Source organism: Corapipo altera, unplaced genomic scaffold (assembly GCF_003945725.1).
Source record: "Corapipo altera isolate COAL_440 unplaced genomic scaffold, ASM394572v1 0, whole genome shotgun sequence".
In the NCBI taxonomy this organism is placed as follows: domain Eukaryota; kingdom Metazoa; phylum Chordata; class Aves; order Passeriformes; family Pipridae; genus Corapipo; species Corapipo altera.
The window spans coordinates 63,006,864-63,027,303 of NW_020884872.1; the positions used below are offsets into that span (position 1 = coordinate 63,006,864).

The window sequence follows — 20,440 nt, forward strand, 5'->3', positions numbered from 1 at the left end:
ATAGCATAAACATAAAAGAGCTCAGCATGGATGATGAGGCCCTTCAGTGTCCCATCAAACCGGCTGGCAATGAGGAAAGCACACTCTACAGGAATAATTACATTGGCAAGACCCAGGAAGAAAGAGAATGCAACAAAAGCAAAAGGGAGAGTAACATCAGTGGAAGTGAAATATAGAGTCATGAGTGGAAAAAAACACCTTACATCTTGACTAGAAAGCAATTTCCCTTTCTGCCTTTAAAATCAGAAGTCTACAGTAAGCACAGGGGGATGAAGCCAGAAATGCAAACTGAAATGATTAGACTGGAATGGTACAAAAATCATACTATACGAGATTTTCCTTCTAAAGCAATGGTTTTCACAGAGCACTGATGAAAGGTAGCCTGCCACCTCTAAAGAATGAGTTTGCCAGTAGCTTCTCAGCCCCACATGTCCATTATAAAGTAGATAACCTAAGAAACAAACCATTATATTTGAAGATGGTTCATACACAGATTTGAAGCAAATGTAAAGGGAAGACACTTGGGCTGAAATAACAGATTTCAGCCCCTGAATCAGTCAACAGAGAAAAAATTAAGTTTTACAGAGCTGTACCCCACACTGCTTTTTCAATCTCGCCTGAAAAAAATCTCAGTCCCTTCTTCATAGTCTGTGTTCCCCAAGTGTCTCCTCTTCCTTCTCCTGCTCCACACAGCAGCAACAATAGCAGTTCTGGCCAGGCAGAACCACCCTCATCCCTGCCATGTAATAGCTCATGCAGTACCAGAGTTCCACTATAAACAGACAGCACTAATTCAGGGATGAGAGCCCATTCCTCCTTGGAAAGGAATATTTCAGTTGTTCCCATTTTTAGGTTATGTTTTGGTTTTAGGCTTCTCTTGAATATCAGATTGTATAGTAGATGTTTTGCATCATTACGCATCAGGCCATAATGTTCACATTCCCTCTATTCAACAAATCTTATACCTCTTGTCCTAGAGGAGGGAAGCACACTCTTGGAATATATTTAATCAGGCAGACCATGTAAGACAAATTGAGATAATAGGATTATAAGCACATTTAAACATGTGTCAAACTAATTACTTTGAATAATGTAAAACAATGCAGTCTTAAAAGAAGATTCCCAAACATTAATAAAAGGAAATTCACAACAAGACTTGCACAGCAGTACAGCGAGGATATTCTACACACATTTCCCTCTTGAATTATACATTGACAGTGCTTCAAAAAAGTTTATACCTCTCAATATTCCATACAGGCAAATAATTTCATGGTCCACAGAAAGGACTATACAGAAAGAATAGAAATTTCATTGCTTGGGTGTAATGAAATCTACCACTGATGCTGCTGGGGATCCAAGTGCACAGAAGATGAAATGGTGAAAAAAAGTTCAATAATCTTCCATGTTACAACAAAACATTTTAAATCAGGCTAACCAACGGGCAATAGCTAAGCTTAGCTCTGATACAAAGTTTCACTACAGTTTAAAGCCAGTTTGACCTTGTATCTTCTCTAGAAATGTCTTTTTTCGTATTTATTTTACCAATAAATATATATAGACCCATCCAGAAACAGTGCTTTAGGACAATAAGAACAATAGCCGTATGAGTCAAAATGAAGTAACCATCACAGGATGAATGGTAAAGTTTTATTTCCTTCTTATTTCATGTGCTCACTATTATTCCACTGAGAGCCTATGAAATAAGAAAGTGATTTTATTCACACACCACGGCTCTGAAAAAACAAAGCAATCCACAATACAAACTTTCTGGCTCATCACACTTTCTGATCAGGTCCCTAGAGAGTACATCTATTTGGGTTCTCATTTTGATCTTAGTGAAGACTTATATGATTTTCTGTAAGACAATAGCATCTATTGAATTTACTAGATAATGCAGGAATTAATGGATTAGTTACTGTTAGACTATTTGTTGGCTCTACAGCTTATCAAGACATCACCTCATAACAGAGCTGCTATGCATGCAGGAATGCCACCCTGCCTCCCTTATCTCTCCCTTAATTACCACATAAAATCACCTATTGCTATATTAGGAAATTCCTCAAAAATAAAATCCAGCATGTGCCTGAATAAAAACACATTCATTATCACTGAAAGTGATGGCCTTGGCATGTGATGGCCCTTCTTCTTCATCCTCTCTGCCCTCTCCTACCTCCTTGTCCCCCTCGATCATCTTTGCTAAGGCTTTTTTACAGGGTGACTTTTGTGTACATTTTTTCTGCTTGTGTATAGAACTGACACCGGCACATGATGTTGCTCTGCTTCAGTGGCAATGTTTGTTGCCAGGGTTGAAGTAGCCACGTCTGCCACAGTGGTTGGAGTAGCTGCAGGGCCTGTTGCTGTTATATTGTCAGATCCAGAGACATTCGTTTCCCCCTGAGGGTACTAAGAATGTTGAACATAGCTCAATAGGCCTGGGCCACACTTCGACAGGTTGCAGTGATTTGGGTCCTCTCTGGAGTGTCAGGGTGACAGCACACTTTTTTCAAATGTTTTACTAGTTTTTCTGGATTATGCACTTGTTCAGAGGCAAGGTGCACACACATTGGAGGTGTCCACTGCCCTATACTGTCCCATAGACCCAGCCACTCCAAACTATACAGCTTTTGGGTAGATCTCTGGGTGATGCTGTTAATTAATAGTCTGACCTTAAACAAGACCTGCACTATAGGCAGCAACATGCTGGCTCCTAGCAAAAGGACCAGGTTAGTTTCAAGGGTATTCAAAAGATATTCAAAATCTTTAAAATTCTCAAATGCTACTGTAATCAGCCTGGAGGAGTAAGGAAGATGAAGATGTAGGAAGGTATCTCTCCCCCAGGTTGTCTTTCTCAGGACAAAACTTCTGATACTTCATTATGAAGAGACAGGATTCCAGAATTGTTATGGTTTAATCTAAACTGTTACTAGAAGTACAGAACAGTGTTCTTTCTTCCCCACTCTCATTCTCATGAAGAAACACATTCACATATATATATGGACCATCAACACACTGATGATGATCACTAAGCACAATCTATCAGCAGAGTTTTGATACAAAATATACAGGTACAAAATATTTATTTCCTGACTGAAGGCATAAAGCCAAGAGTATTGCTAATAGCTTCTGCTCTTTCTCCGGGCATCCTTGTCACTCTGCCTTATAGACACAAAGGACAAAAAGTACTTGCCACCCTCAATTTTCAAGTTCACATTTTTGCCTGCCTGCTATTTATATACTCAGTAAACACAATTTCACATTGCAAAATCTGCTCAAGTACTACAGCATAGCTCAATCTCCCACACATTTCGCCAGTCATTTTAATTACAGAAGCCAACAGCTCAGTCATGAAAGTCTGCTCTAACACCTTGATGCTGACAAATGATAAAGACTTAGCAGAACATTGACGACATAGGAAGGAAGACAGGAGAATACAAAGTGGAACAAATCCTGTGTCTTCATTCAAAGTTATTATAATTCTCAGCAGATGGGGAACAGACAGGAGAAATTGGGTTGCAACAATTTATTTCAGTATCTTTGGAATGTAAAGCAACCTGCTCTTTTCCCTGACTAGCAGAAATACTTCACAGAAGATCAAAGTTACTTCCAATGACTGAGTCAAAGACCTCTTAAAATTTTTTTCCTACTTAAAGCTCCAGAAGATTAAAAAAGTACAGCCTTCCTTTGACACTCAAATTGCTCTACAAGATTCACTTCCTACTATGTGAGAAATACCACTGGTAGCAGTAGAGCAAGGAAGAGCAAAACTTGCATAAACCAAGGTTCACAGAAGAATCCCTTTGATTAAATAACTTCTTATTCCTAACATGCTCAATCTCACAGAGATGATTTTACTATTCTAAAATTTACAGAATTTAGGCCTGTGCACAGTCACAGCTGAAATAAGCACACAATATTTCACTCTGAATTTTCTTTTACTGTATACTGAAAATTATACAGCCTTTCTTATCTTTAAAGCAGTTGTTCTGAAATCAGTATAATTTTATGCCATAAAGAATTTTATTATGCTTTTCAGTTTTGTCTACATAAGATAACTTTTAATAAAATTCTGTTAATATGCAGGTTTTCTTAACCTTTATGAGCCTTACAAAATATTTGGAGCTACTCTCTCTGCCAAGCCTGAGGAACATGTACCAGGCAACTGCACCTCAGGAAGTAGAAGATCCCCTACCCTCTCCCCAACAGGCAGGATGGGACATAAGAAATCAGGGGAATGGAGGTAGGTCCCTGCTCTGGGTGAATCCCCTCCTGGCCTATGACAAGACACCTGTTGTTTGTTAACTGAGAAGGACTGGTGGGTGATATGGTGCATGGTGGCCATTCTGAGCACCGTGACCACAAGTTCTCCCTTCTGGGTGAAATTAAGGCAGGGTGCCAGCAGAAATGCCATCTTGGACTTCTGGTAGGCAGACTTTAGCCTGTTTAGGATATGGACTGACAGAGTCCCTTGGGAGTCAATCCTAAAGGGTAAAGGAGTCCGGGAAGGTTGGACATCTTTTAAGAAGGAAATTTTAAAGATACAGGAGCAGGCTGTCCCCATGTGCTGTAAGACAAGCTGGCAGATAAAAAGACAAGCATGGTTTAACAGAGAACTTAGGCTGGAACTCAGGGGGGAGGAAGACTGTTTTACTTCTGGAAGGAGGAGCAGGTAATTCAGGGGGACTACAAGGATATTGGGAGGTTATGTTATGTAAGGAGAAAATTCGAAGAGTCAAAGCCAAAATGGAACTGTGGTTAAAGACAAGAAAAAAAGTTTCTTTGAATACATTGGCAGCAAAAGAAGGGCTCCAGAGAGCCTCCATCCTTAGCGGGATAACAAAAAGGAGATACTTAATGCCTTCTTTACCTCAGTCTTTAATACCAAAACCAGCTGTGCTCAGGATACCCAGCTTCCAGAGCTGGAAGTTAGTGATGAGGAGCCGAGTGAAGCCCCCATAATCCAAGATGGAAATGGCTAATGATCTGCTATCCAGATTAGACACCCACAAGTCCATGGGTCTGGATGGAACGCAACTGAGAATAATGAGGGATCTGACAAAAGAGCTCACCAAACCACTTCCTCTGCAAAGGAACCTGACAATCCGGACCAATAGGCTGAGGACAACAGCATGTCATTCAAGAAGGTCAAGTGCATCCTGCACTTTGGTTACAACAACCCCATGCAGTGCTGCAGGCTGGGGGCAGAGTGGCAGGAAAGCTGCCCAGCAGAAAAGGACCTGTAGGTGCTGGTCAGCAGCTGGTTGAACATGAGCCAGCAGTGTGTTCAGGTGGGCAAGAAGGGCAATGACATCCTGGACTGTATCACAAATAATGTGGTCAGCAAGACTAAGTGAAAGGACATGAAATGGCTTTAAGTTGCGCCTGGGGAGGTTCAGACTAGGTATTAGAAAAAAAAAATAATGAAAGAGTAGTCAGGCATTAGAACAAGTTGCCCAGGGAGGTGGTGGAGTCACCATCTCTGGAAGCGTTCAAAAGGCACTTGGACGTGGCACTTGAGGATATGGTTTAAGGGTGGTTATGCTGGTGCTGTGTTGATAGATGGACTAGATGATCTTGAAAGTCTCTTCCAACATTGATGATTCTGTGATTCTTGGAATGTGGGGCACTTGAGATAGAAAACAGGCTTGCTTCCGCAGTGATCTTGAAGGTAGATAATGTTTCAGGTACTTGCCACTCCTCAGTGAAGTAGGAATATGATTCCTGTCTCTGTAGTTTCTAAATAAACAAGCTAAAAGAAGCACGTGTCAATTGTGTAAAAAGCAAGGTGTTTCTGAACGTAATGAGGATTTGCCACTAAAAGCAGACAATTCATCAGCATCTCACAAATAATCCAATACAATTCAAACATTGAAAAGTAGCCTGCGTTTTAGATTCTCAACATGTTGCTAATTTACCTGAATTTAAAAGCAAAAACAAACGTTCCTGGTCACCATTACACAACACTGTATTTGTAAGAAACAGGCTGAGAATAATAAAATATAAATATTTTATAAAGCATAATGCAGCGGAGAGCAAGTTAATATGCAAATAAATGCCCATGACAAGAAAGGAAATATATTATTTAGTTGAAAGCTTCAAAATCAAGTAATATTAAACCTTAGATATCTTAATCTTCTCTTACTAGAAATTTCATCCTTGTTATGAAATATAAAAACTCCCCTGCTCTAAGCCACATTTAAGTTGCCCAAGACTACAAAATAATCACACAAAAGAGATACGTAGTATTATTTGCTGTTTTCCAGAATTAGACACAGAAAGATTAAAGCAACAGAAAACTGAAATAGAGGGAAAAAGTGTCCATTGGAAAGTACATCTTCATTCCAAAATGATGTTGCGAATAAACAGAATACCCACCTTTGAAGGTATTTAAAAAAATCTCATATTTGTGGTGTTGTAGATTTTTTTTACTGTTAGCCTTTTACTAAATAGCTGTCATTTCCCTTTTTAAAAATAAATATACATATGAACAATTTGGTACAACTCTGCAGACGATGTTTCTTTGGCCTGTGAATGGGCCTTTGGTATGCTCTGAGAAATTTAAGGAGTTGGGGAGAAGACTGTTTACTACAGAACTATCAGGCTCTTTGTCATTATCCTGAAAAAACACAGTAAACCTGCTGACATTTTAGGGCTACCATTACAAGTTGGACAAGTCCAATAAGCTACATAAAGGACAAGTGCAATAATGCAGTAAGCTAGCCTCTTTAATGGGTGGCGGGGGGGATAAGCACCTGACAAAAATAAGCAGCAAAATCTTGTGCATCCAGACTTAATAACCCTTACATGACACTACCAAAATCTAAGTTTTAGTTACCAGAAAATACTTTTGCTTTCAGAGGACTGATAATACTTCCTTAGTTCTCCAAGATAAACACATATAGATAGAATATATATAGAAAATATATATATATATATATATATATAATCAACATTGTATTATCAACCTGTCAGGCTCAAATTTTTAATGATCATTTCCACCCAATGAATCTCTGCTAAAGAAATAGAAACAGGAGATTTAAGTCAATATAAGAATTATAGGTGGAGGCAACACACTCAACACTACTAAATTTGCGCACCCAATCAACAATAGCCTGGGGACTGGTTCCTAAGCTAGGAAACAGTCGTGTTTCTCAGCATGTGTGGCACACTGTCCAGCACAAATCTCACTGCTGTATCTCAAATCTCACTCAAATTTGCACTGAAGCTCTCAGTTACACACAGAAGTACTTCAGAAGAAGTTTTATAGCACCGGTCATAACAGCCGAGCTTTAGGTGATGACAGAACATGACTTCCTAGACAATTGCAAAGACATTGTAAAATTATGTATATTAAGAAAAAATATTACCTAAAAAAGAATAGTAGAGGCAATGAAATCGGTAACTTCAAGAGCAAGAGAAAAGAAATCTGCTTTGTGATCAGTTGCAGAACCTCATCTCTGATCACGTTCAAGAAACAGTGTTGGCATGGCACTGAACATACCTATCATGGTTTGAACAAGTATTAGTGAGTTTTACAAGCAACTGTTACTTTGTTAAACACGTCATTTTAAGCTAGCATGCAGCCTAAGTAACTTCAATATTAAATGTGCAATCAAAGATACCCTAACTTTGTCACATGTAAATTGGCACAATTACCTGAGTCAAGTTCATTTAGCCACAATTAGAGCATTCAAAGCCATCCATACATAGTGCTACTCGCACTATGATACAGGTAATTACTAGTTTAGTGAGACTTTGCCAATTAACTAAATTAACTTCAAAATTAAGATAGTTTCTTGTATCAGTAAGGTTATTTCTATTGCATTAGCAGTAAGGTTATTTGCTTAGCAAAGCCAAAGCAAAACTTAAGCTGTCTTACCACATCATCTGTCAGTGTCTTGATATTTAAGTGCTGTAAATCAAACAGGAAACCAGTCACATCACAATTGTGCAGTTAAAAAACAAACAAACAAACAAAACCAAACAATCAAAAATACAAACCCCCAAATCTCAGTTATACTCAGTTACGGTTACTTTTATTAAAAATTAGATGCAAGTTAAACAGTGTTGCATCCTGACACTTGAAATAAAGTAATACTTTCCCAGCAAGTTGCACCTTGTTGGTGTACGGGGCACAGCAAGTCATAGAGAGAATAGTGTGTGGATTCAAAAATATCTGCAATCTGATCCTCAGACAGAATAATATCAGAAGAATATAAACCAAGCACAGGTTGAAACAAGTTGTGTTTTATTATATTTTATAGCTAAATATACTAGAACAGATGACCTGCACATAATTCAGCTCCTAGACTTGTGTCTTCTAGAGATGGCTGTGGGACACCAACAACAAATCAGTCCAGAGATTTTAAACTCAACAGAAGAAAATGGAGCTCCTCATAAATTGAAAACCATCTGTCAAGTTGCAACACTCAAGTTGCAATACTGTTGAATACTCTCAAGCAACACCTCTGTGGCAAACAGAGCATGAAGTTACAAGCAGAAACCAACATAAGCATTTAATAATAGTAATATCCAAAAAATCTATAGGTCACTCAAAACAGCAGATCCTGAACCAATATTGCTCTCCACTGCACATTTACAAACACAGCAAGTGCCAGAATGTACAGCTCTTGCACAAAACCAAGAGCAACACAGAACACTGGTGATTGATGAGTCAGTGTTGCAGGGATTCTGTATATAGTTTTTATGATGAGTCTGAGAACAGACTTGGCAGGAAAATTTGAAGAATGTGAAGTCACATACTTGGTCAGACAGACTCTTACCCCTTCTTAGACTCCCCTCACTGCCTAGTGTGCAAAGCTTGCCAACAACTACAGCAACTGTCAACGGCTATATACAAATTAATCATATTTGGAAACTCTTGTTTTGTCTTCACCAAGTCAACAATATTTGACTATCACTCTCTACAAGTTCCTGGAAGGAGTTTACAGCGAGCTGGAGGTCAGTCTCTTCTCCCAGGTAACATGCAATAGGACAAGAGGAAATGGACTCAAGTTGCACCAGGGGAGGTTTCGCTTGGATATTAGAAAAAATTTGTTCACTAAAAAGGTAGTCAGGCACTGGAACAGGCTGCCCAGGGAACTGGTGGAATCACCATCCCTGGAAGCATTCAAAAGGCATGCAGAGATGTGGCAGTTGGGCATGGTGATGAACATGGTGGTGCTAAGTTAATGATAATGGTCTTAAAGGTCGTTTCCAACCTCTAACAATTCTGTGACTCTACAATTATTACTTCTGACATCTTCTCTGGTTCATCCCTCAGAACCGAAGAACAATTTGTGTTAAGTCGAATATTATTGTACAATGAATACTCTGAATATTGTCAAGAAACTGAGGAAGAAGTATCTGATGAATGGTTAGGAAGTTTAAAAAGCAAGTGAGGTGTAAGGAAATACAGGATTCACTGACACACTAAGTTCTACTATAAAAATAAAAAAAAATTGAACCGAGGTTAGTACTGAACTTTTATGACAATTCCATTCCATGTTCTAATAGGTGAGGATTTCTAATAAATGAAAACAACAACAAAGTGAAAATATTTCAATCCAGTCAGGAGACTTAAGATTTGTATCTCAATCTTCCCACTGGTGTTCTCCTGCTGCAGAGGTAGATCAGTCTTTTGCCCCACACACTGCCATGGAGCTGGGTTTTAATACTTGTTTTTCCCATTCTGCTAAATAGCTACCAAGACAGTATGAGTGTTAATTTGTGTACTTGCAAAAGCTTGTGACTTGGCAGTTAGCAAGTTTTGGTATAACACCTCTGTCCTTAAGTGAGTGAAGCTGCAAGAGAAAACACCAACATATGGTCTTTCACTGCAACTAGGTAGTGAAGAACATAAAAATTTATTCCTTTTTCATACAGATGACTTAAATCACTAAGCCTTAAGCAATGCACAGATACCATTGTGAAGCTCCTCTAACAAAGTAGGAGACTATGTAATCTGCTTATAATGAAAACCACCTGCATTCTGTGCTTTGAGGTGGAAATTCAGGATTTATGTCCAACTGTGGTGGTTTGAAAAACAGGAATTTCAAAAAAAGTTAATTTTAAAAGGTTTGCTACAATTTGTTCTAATGTGAGAGAGAAGAAGTTTTCAGACACGCACAACTTAGTATGGGGGAGGGAAATATACTACAATTTATTATTAACATATATACATAACAGTTTTAACTATCTCTTCTATGGTGAAACAATATATATACAAAGATCATCTCTCCTTTCCTTCAAAAAAGAGTCCAGAAAGAAAGAAGAAGTCTTCTTTTCACTTTCAAGCCACAGCTCTTCCAAATTAATTTTCTGCAGCACTGGTAAGTGTTTCTTATTTTTAAGGCAGCAGTTTTGATTTGTCGCAGCTAGAGTTCTTTCTTCTGCAGCATGAAATGCAAGAGGTTAAAGTCTTTATCCCCTGCTCTTGCTTTGCGGAGATTCCGGACCCTGGGGAACGAATTTTCGGGGATTTCCACCCCTCCTCCCTGGAGTCAAGGAGTTCTAAGGCTTTTAGTTTAGTTCAAGTTCTGACCCTAGAACTGAGTCCAGCTGACTCTCTCCCTCTGCTCTGTTCTCAGATTCACTGGTCCAATTCACTGCTGCTGCAGGGTCCAGCCAGCTTCTCACCACTCCTCCCCACCACAGTGGGAAAAGGCGGTGAGGTCGGCTGGAAAACTCCTGGGGCGTTTAACTCCCACAGTCTTGGCTGGGTCAGGACAGTGGGGGCCCACGGGCCCCTCCAAACCCAGGGGGGAGACTCCCCTCAGCACTTACATGATTGTATGCTGCAGCCGCCTCTCCAAAGGGTCATGGCTAGTCCACCTGGCCCGCTCAAACCCAGAGGTCTCCCCGATCTTCCGGGGTCCCCCTTGGTCTCTAACTTCAGGGGGCTTCTCTCTGTAGCTGTGCTGCTCCCGGCCCCCCGGCTCCATGCCACACGTGGCACGTTCAAAGCATGGCTGCTTCTCCTTCTAGCTATGCAATTAAAATTAACCTCTTCCATTTTTGTGAGTATGTAATTTCCGCAAGGGCGCATGAGCTTTCAATTGGTCCAGTATTAAAAACAATACCCCTTGGGGAAAGGTTTTTTTTCAAACCACCACACCAACTCATGTATATTCCACTAAAAAGATGGGGGAAGCAACAACATCAGGTTCATTCCCACTTAAGAACTTGGATGTTTTGCAACTGCTCTGTAGAAGACACCATCAACATGCATGTAACCAGGCAATTTTGGATTCAGGTTTTGTTCTTAGAAAAAAGCAGCAGTCAGTCGGATAGTTCAAGCTAGTGTTTACTTTTCATTTAAGTTGTAAAATTCAGCAATGGAATTTACTCTGGTAAAGGTGAAAAGTTTCCTATTTTGTACATCAGAACACCTCACTGACCCAGGTCATCTGACTAATTAGTGAAAAAAGACCACCACACAACCAATTAAGGACACCATAATTGTATAACAAACTCAATATACAGACATGAGTCTCCTCCATAAGTCTTCATCTTACTGGATACCTACAGTATAGGAGTGTAAAAATACCACCATTTCTTTCAGACAATGTTGTGAAGTCTAGTCGAAAGTATATGTTAAAAGTCTCATTAATATCAACACTGGTGACATTGTATTTGGAGACTTCTTTATAAAGGAGAAAAAACTCCATGCAAACAACCTAATGTTCAGATCTTTTAGCACTCCAGTATTAAAAGGCTGAATGACTTGCCGTAAGACATCTCTAAAGACTTACTTGGTGAATTTTATGTTACAACACTTCTCAGTCAGAGGAGCTGGTTAAAACATAAGAACTGAGGTTATCTTCTTCCCCTCTCCCTTACCAAGTCCTTCTCTTCCAACAAGGCTGTACAAAGTAAAATCAGTTGCCAACTTCACTCATCTTCCGTAGCATTCAAGGATACAGGGGACACAGCGATGTGAAACGTTACGTGCAGTCTTAACCAAAAAAAACCACAAAAAAACTACTTGCCACACTGGGTCTTTTTAATGGCGTTACATTTAGAGGGGTGTTGTGACTCAAGAACAGGAGTGTATTTTTATTCTTGCTAGGCCAAACAAAACAAGCACATTGCTAGTACGGGGAAAAACAACTAGCCCAGTAGTCCAGTAAAGCCCAGGTAGAAGCTGGAGTGCCTTACTACCACAGGAACATTTGTCTATTTTCAGACCTGGATATGTCAGTTCAGAGGAGACATATTCTGCTCAAGTGATCAGGTTGCCTTAAATACAGGCCTGCAAGTAAATAAATCTAGCTTAAGTAATATTCCTCTAATATTCAGTCACTGCTAAAAACACAAAATAAGATTACAGCTACTGCCTTGCAGTGGATGAAAATATTAATATGCTATTCTATGTCTTCCATGAACTACTCCAGAATAATAAAATTATTGCTTTGAAAACATAGGAGTTATGTACAAGTATTCCTCTAGTCTATCATGTAGAAAGTAAATACGCAAAACTGAAAAACAGATTAACAGTATTTTAAGAATGCTGACATCCTGTTTCTAGTCTGACACAAAAGCATGAAGAGATGAAGGAGCTAATTAGGACAGTTCAGAAGGAGATTTGTCGATCATAAAAGGAATTAGAAGACAGACAAGCACACTGCCATGCACCCCTGCCAATATGAGAGGAGTTTTAGGCATGCAAAGTAACAGGATCTCAGGCAGCTAAACAATTTCAGCATGTCCCTCTACCACTCTGAAGTACTTCAATTTACAAAAAAATTAAAAATCCCACAGAACAGTATCTAAATCCTTTTGAGATCTTCATGTTTGCCTTCCTTGCAGATGAAAACAAAGAAACAAACCCACATATAACCCCTTCAAAGCCACCACACACATGTATAGGATCTTTGATATATTACACAGAGCTCACAGCCTGCATGTAGCTTTGAGAAAAGAAAAAGATGGAAAAAAGGAGGGCTTAAGCAAGATACAACGAGTTTTAGAAGAACTGCCCAACTTGGGCCTGAACACTGAAACAAGATAAACTAAGACTAGAAATGCACATATAATCACACAACCCCATGTGTACCTTTTTAAATTAGAAAGTAAGGAAGAACCCATTGCCATTAATTTTATCAACAAAAAAGATTCAACACTAGCTGTGTCTTCCTAAAGGATATTCTCCAGCAGAAACACAAGTAGAAGACTGAAGCAAGGATTGCAAGGAAACCTGTAGACTTAGAGAAATGTTAATTGGATGACTACAGTGAATGCTATTACTTTAGGATCTCCTTTGTCACAATATTCTCTTAGTAATTTTGCTACCTCAGTCTGTAAGCTCATCTTACAAACTGCACAGCATTTCTTGCTTTTAATTTCCAATCCAATACACTACTTCAGCATTTAGTTAAATGGCTTTATCACACACTCTCTCTTGCTTGGAAAGCAGTCTGAAAAGTAATCAGGGCAAAGCTATCTTAACATGACAGTTTCTACACCGTGATATTCTTTAGACATTGATGAGTTAAACTCAGTATAACAGGTAAGATCATATAACAAAGTGCTAGAACAGAGCACTAAAATTTAATATCATAACCCACAGCGTTAATTCATGCCAACAAAAATAACAGCATGAGGAATTTACAGTTTTACAAAGCTGCGATAAAGTGTTTCAGGTAACATCTGTTCAGCAATCATTTCTTTAAAAGACTAATTTACATTCAAGGTCTTACACTGCAGCATAACTGCAGCAATAATTCAGTCACTTTGTAATTAAAGATATTGACACAGATCGGTCTTACCTTCTACTCTATGCCAGAGAAATGGAAGTGCTTTTGCTCTTAACTACATCGTTCTTTGATTTACAGACTGTTAAATGCAAGTGTTAATTTGTCTATTTTTAACAGATTGGAGTAAACAAGAAACCCTTCTTGACTCATAAATTTCATAAAGAGCTAACTCAAAAACATAACCTGAAAGTCACTGAAGACAGGTCAATGGTATACTGAGATTAATAGAAACACTTCCAACTTGAGTTAGAAATCAATCTTTTGATGACTAGTGTCTACGAGATGTAATCTCAGTAAAATCCAGTTGGAAGTCACATAATCTAGCACTCACTGTAATGATTTCCAAACATTTCTAAGGGGAGGGAGATTAAGGAGAGGAAGTGGTAAGCAACTGCTTTTTGACCCACCCTCCCCTAGCAGATTTGAAAAGTTTCTTGCTCAGTCAATGTACATATAGAGAACATCTGACATCCTTCGGTAGATTTCCTCTTTTTACAAGGTCCTAAACCACAAGGGTGAATGCAAGAGCTTCCAGTAAGCTGAAGTACCACAATATCTAGAACACCTTTTACCCCTTTAAGAGTCCCACTCTTCTAAACCTTGGACCTGCTGAACAAACCCATGCTGATACATGCTTAAAAATTAAGGATCATTCTTTAAAAAAAAAAAAAAAATAAAATGATTCTGCAAAAGAACTGAGAAAACTGAGGTTTAAAAGTCATTTACTTCTTCTGAGAAGCTAGTTTATTCAGAAAGGCAGTCCTTCAATGCCTCATTTGATTAGATCAAACAGTTATAGTGGTTGATTACAAAGCCTTTCTCGCCCCACCACTCTTTGAACACAGTAAGTTTTAAAAATCAGTATTTTCCTCAGCTAAACAGGATTTTCTTTAGAAGGAAAAAAAAAAAAGGAGATACATGTTAATGATGTCACCTTTGTCAACCAGCAATCCAATTTCACCTCAAGGTTTGTCAGGGAATCAAATTATTTTTCAAGTTAGCATATCTGCTATGACAGATCAATATCTTGCATTGACTGGAAGGGTTCAACTTGGAACTTATTTTCAAGCCTTGTGCACTGAGGAAAATTACACTTGCACAATCTGAATTAATTGAGGTCAATAAATCTAACAGCCAATTTACTTGGACAAATGTACAGCAGATCAGAAATAAAGTTGAGGCAACATGAGGTACGGCACTGTAAATATCCCAAACACAGAAAAGGCCACAGCCCAAATCTAAGACTAGATCACAGACAGCCTAAGGGGTGAGAGGTAGGCTTTAAGCATTCTGATGCAAAACTAATTTAACTAATAAAATTACGTTGAAGAAGTATTATGGAAAGAGTTAGATCCAACCAAGTTAACACACATTAGCTCAGCTGGTTAGAGCATGGTGCTAATAACACCAAGGTGGTGGGTTCACTCCCTGTACGGGTGATTCACTTAAGAGCTGAACTCAGTGATTCTTGTGGGTCCCTTCCAACTCAGAATATTCCGTGATTCTGTGACAAAAATAGAAAATACTTCTAAGAACATTAACTCCAACCATAAACTGCCACATGCCTAAGTGTCAGATCTACGTGTCTTGCAAATACCTCATGAGATGGTGACTCAACCACTTCCCTGGGCAGCCTCTGCAATGCTTGACCACATTTCAGGGAAGAACGTTTACCTGATATCCAACCTACACCTCCCGTGGCATAACTTGAGGCCCTTTCCTCTTGTCCTATTGCTTGTTACCCGGGAGAAGAAACTGACCCCCACCTTCTACAGTCTCCTTTCAGGTAGTTGTAGAGAACTATTAGGGTCCCCCCTCAATCCTCCTTTTCTCCAGAATAAACAACCCAGTTCTCTAAGCCACTTTTCGTAAGGTTTCTGCTCCAGACCCTTCACAGTTTCTTCATCCTTCTCTGGACACATTCCAGCACCTCAATATCCTTTCTGAACTGAGGGGCACAGAACAGGACACAGTACTGGAGGTGTGTCCTCACCAGTACCAAGTAGAGGGGGACAATCACTGCCCTGGTCCAGCTGGCCACACTGCTTCTGATACAGGCCAGGATACCATTGGCCTTGGCCACCTGGGCACACTGATGGCTCATGTTCAGCTGGCTGTTGACCAGCACTCCTAGGTCCTTTACTGCTGGGCAGCTTTCCAGCCACTCTGCCCCCAGTTTGTAGTGATACATGGGGTTGTTGTGACCCAAGTACAGGACCCAGCACTTGGCCTTATCAAACCTCTTACTGTTGACCTCAGTCCACCAATCCAGACTGTGTAGATCCCTCTGCAGAGCCTTCCTACTCTCAGAGGAACCCAACTTGGTTTCATCAGCAAACTTACTGAGGATGCACTCAATCCATCCTTCTCACTTTTTTGGGGGAGCAAGAGGGGAGATATACGATCTCAGTCTCAAAAAAAACCAAACCAGTCTTGTAAGACAACAGGAGGTGGACAGGAAGGAGAGTTTACCAATTTTAGATTTAATAGCTGAGTGATAAATATTCTGTCTTGCAATATCTCAGGGTAGAAATTTATGAAATGATAGAATGAAAAGTTGATCCATAGTACCCTTCAAGTGAACCAGCCCAATCAAAGAAGCTGATTGATGTGCCCAGCTATTAAAATAATTCTACCTGTACCACTGCGTATGCTACTCCTCCAGAAATTATTAGCCAGGACAAGCCAGGGATTAGAGACTATAGTTCATAGCTCCAGCAGCTCCTTAGGTTTTGTGACATGGAGCAGCCTGCTGCTTTTTACTGACCACTAAATTCCACAGCTCACACTTGTAAACTATTCCATTTAACAGTTTACATGAAGACAGAGACAAAATCCTGAACTCTATTCAAGAAACATTCAACTCTGACTCTTCTTAAGGTCACCCAGTGAGTTAATAGCATACCTGGAACACAATCCAGGTTTGAAGAACTGTAATTCATCAACTCTTCTATCAACACCCAAGGACAAAATCTTTAAGAGATTATTTAAAAATGAAAAGCAGGATTACTGCCTAAGGCCAAATGCTTTTCAAACTTGCAGTTTGACAAAGCATCTCATGAATTAAGGGCATTCTCACTCAGCCCTGCTTAAAGAGTTTCAGAAACCAGGCAAGGAAAACAGGGACAGGCCAAAATAAAATAAAATAAAAAATTAAAAAATCCCACACCTACCTACATGATAAATATATGCCCTACAAAACTAAGTCAGAAACCCAAATTCAACTCCCTTAATTTTCTGTGCTGGGTCAAAAATCAGCACTATGACCTGAAAAAGCCAGTCAGCAGATGCCTACATTGGCACATTCTCAAAACGACCCTTGCATAGCCTGGGAAGCCTAAACATATACCAAACGAGCTCATCTGCACCAAAGAGAAGGCCTTCTCTCACTAAAAACACAGTCATATCTCAGCTAAGAAAAAACTCTCACTGGCTTTTACAACATATCCGGCAGGGTTATACTCTGTATAAACTATTGTATTGCCATTCTAACACACTGGTTAGCAAAACTGAACATGATGGCAGCACCCTACTTCTGTTTTAACATATAATTAGGGGGGGAAGGGGTAAGTTATTGCAGCATCTTATTTGCATAAGACCTTGGCAGTTAAAGTATCAGTAATAAGTAAAACCTCTTGACCCAGTGCTCTTGTCAGTCTCAAACACACACAAATTCATGTTTTCTACTCACCAGAGCAATAATCCAACCATCAAGTCATATACCAGTAACACTATCCAACCTTTTAGACTGGGCAGACCATGTAAGTTTTTTCCTCACAGATCAAATACTAAAGCACATCCAGCCATGACACCTGCATGACTAAAATGCATGTGCTCCCAGTAGAAACACAGCCATTTATAAAGACAAGCAAACAGCGCTCGGTCAGTTTCATATAAACCCATTCTAACATAGAGAGAAAGGCACAGTGACACAGGTCAAACAGCAATCTCTGCAGCCACAGTATAAAATGCCAGGAGCAAGTTGTGACCTTCCAGAACAGGTTTGGCCAGCCTACAGTTTGATATCGCTTATAGGGTAACTTTTTTGAACCTGTGCACAAGTGCCAGACACTCAAATACTGAATATTACACAAATACACTTTAGAATCAAGAATCTAATATCATGGCTAGGTTTCGCAAATGAAGATTTGGGGAGGGTTCTACCCACATTTGCTACAAGCGCACTGGTGGCTAAAGAGGCCAATGCGAGACAGACACGTCCGGTTGCAAAAGGCACAGCAGAAAGACTCCTTGGATGGTATTGGCAAGACACGATTCTTTCTGTGTTGTCTTTTCTCCTCAAGGGTGATCCTGCGTGCGTTCTCAAAAGAAGCAGCAGCGTTATAGATGGTGTGTCTCCAGACCTCCCGATTGGAGGCCAGAGTAGACCAGTTATGTTGATCAATATGGCCAAGGCTGAGATGTTGTTTCAGGGAGTCCTCGTATCTTTTCTTCAGGGCTCTTCTCTTGCGGCAGCCGGTGGTAAGTTCACCATAAAGCAAGATCTTAGGGAGGTGGTGGTCCTTCATCCTGGAGACATGCCCTGCCCAGTGCAGCTGTGTTCTCAGCAACATGGCCTCAATACTTGTGACTGCTGCTTGTTCTGGAACAGATGTGTTAGTCACATAATCTGACCAGTGGATGTTTAGGGTTGTACGGAGACAGTGTTGATGGAAGCGTTCTAGGAGTCGCAGGTGGTGGTGGTAAATGACCCATGATTCGGAATCTAATATATGTTAAGTACTATAGTGTCTCTTTTGTAAGCACATAACAAATACAGCTAAGAGCAGGTGGGCTCAGAGATAGCTGAACAAAGACTAATGTGCATCACCTAAATATGAGCAAGGGATGCATCTGCTCTGCTTGTGGTGGATACTGCTGGGTACAACTGGATACAACTATCTGAAAGGAGGCTGTAGCCAGGTGGGGGTTGGCCCCTTCTCCCCGGCAACAAGCAACAGGACAGGAATATATAGTCTCAAACTGCCCCAGGGGTGGTTTAGGTTGGCCACTAAATAGAAATTCCTATTTCTTCACAGAAAGGGTGATTAGACATTGGAATGGGCTGCCCAGGGAGGTAGTGGAGTCACCATTCCCAGAGGTGTTTAAGGCTGGACCGGACCACAGTCTACTAGACAAGGTGGTGTTCAGTCATAGGTTGTACTTGATGATCTTGAGGTCTTTTCCAACCTACTTGATCCTGTGGATACAAGGCCCGTAGAATATATGTTTGTCCTAGCCTTCATACTTGGAAATCTCATAATGTCCAAACAAAAACTGGTTATTTCTGGGTACTCTTTAGTTAGAGCACATCTTGCAGACACATTATCTTGCAGACAATTACTAGCCATTTCGAGTTCCGCAGCTCCTTGGTGTGCTAGCCAAAAGCTTGTAAAAGGAGGGCTAGGGAGGAGAGCTTTACTATGCCCCTTAAAAGTCAAAGATTCAGTATTTCACTGTACACTCCCACCCCGCCCGCCGGTCTCTCGGGGCTCCGGGCAGTGACCAGCCCGGGGTGGCGGTGTCACAGCACTGCCGGACCCCCGGCACGGGTCAGGCAGGGAGGGGCCCCGCGGGGCCGGGCCGGGCGGCCGGCAGGCCCCACACCTCCGCGGGGCAGGGGGCGGATCGGGACGGCTGGTACTTACGAATTTGGGCTTCCTGCCGTCCGCCGCCTCCTCGGGGCCGCCGGCGCTCCCAGTGCCCGGCGGGCCCTTCCTACGGAGCCCTTTGTTCTCCCGCCCGCCGCGACCCGGCGGCGAGGACGGGCCGCAGTAACGGGGCCGCGGCGGCTCCATGGCCGCGCCCGGGCGAGGAGTGGAGATGGATGCGGGGGTGCGGGGGGTGCGGAGGAGCGCTGCCCCGCGATCGGGCCCAGGCCCGGCGGCCCCGGCCGAGCTGGGCGCCTGCGATTAGTGCGGCTTAGCTGGGCTCGGCCAGGCAGGGCGCCGCGGGGGGGAGGAGGGGGGGCTCAGCGCTAAAGCCGCCGCCTCAGCGCAGCAAGGGATTTAGCGAGGAGCAGCCCCTAATCCCGACACACCTGGCCGGAGCACGGGCAGGGATAGGGGCGCGCGCTCCCAACGGCCGCGGCTGGCGCAGCCCGGGAATGTCCCGCCGTCCGAACCTTCCCGCCACCGCCGGCACCGCCCCCGCGTCCCCGGCACGGCCAATCCGCGGCGCCGGGGCGGGAGCGGCGCCTCCCGGTTGGCTGCGCTCGCGCCAACCTCCGGCGGATCAGCGGCTCGCGGCGCGGGCCGGGAGTTCTGGGCACCGCCCGCCCCCGAGCGCTCGCGCCCCACCCCGGACCCCGGAATGCAAGGGCCGGGAACGGAGCCGGGAGCGGGGTGGGTGTGGTCTCCCGTCTGCTCTGTGACAATGCCGGCGAGAGATGGGAAAATCGCCCTGCTTCGAGGTACAGCCGCCTCCGTCTAAGGCGTTAAGATACACTTTCACACACATAACCCTGGAGGGAAGGTTGTATTTCCTTATCTCTCACATCCTGCCTCTTCTTCTGCAGGATCTGAACGCGAGGCGTGTCCCTGCCCTGTTTGGCCTAGGATGCCAATTTTCAACTCCTAATTTTGTTAAAAATTCCAATTCCATACTTCGAGCCGCTGTTTGACAGGCGAAAAGTGGTTCGTCTATTTCTGTATAAACTTCTTATATAATTAGAGCGCTGATTTTTA

The 20,440-nt window shown here is 41.7% G+C and overlaps 1 protein-coding gene across 3 annotated transcripts in view; it reads right to left on the reverse strand.

Moving 5' to 3' along the window:
- Window positions 1-19,879, reverse strand: part of DIAPH3 (diaphanous related formin 3) — a 199,533-nt gene extending 179,654 nt beyond the window's left edge. Inside the window, exons 1-2 of one of the 3 annotated variants that reach the window (XM_027650314.1) lie at window positions 19,403-19,879; window positions 7,877-7,909 (exon numbers count right to left, since the gene is read on the reverse strand). In XM_027650314.1, coding sequence (XP_027506115.1) covers window positions 7,877-7,909; window positions 19,403-19,552 — 183 coding nt within the window. In that variant the 5' untranslated portion in view covers window positions 19,553-19,879. The remainder of the gene's footprint in view (window positions 1-7,876; window positions 7,910-19,402) is intronic. The other 2 variants (XM_027650298.1, XM_027650305.1) reach the window with 2 other exon arrangements.
- Window positions 19,880-20,440: the final 561 nt, after the last annotated feature.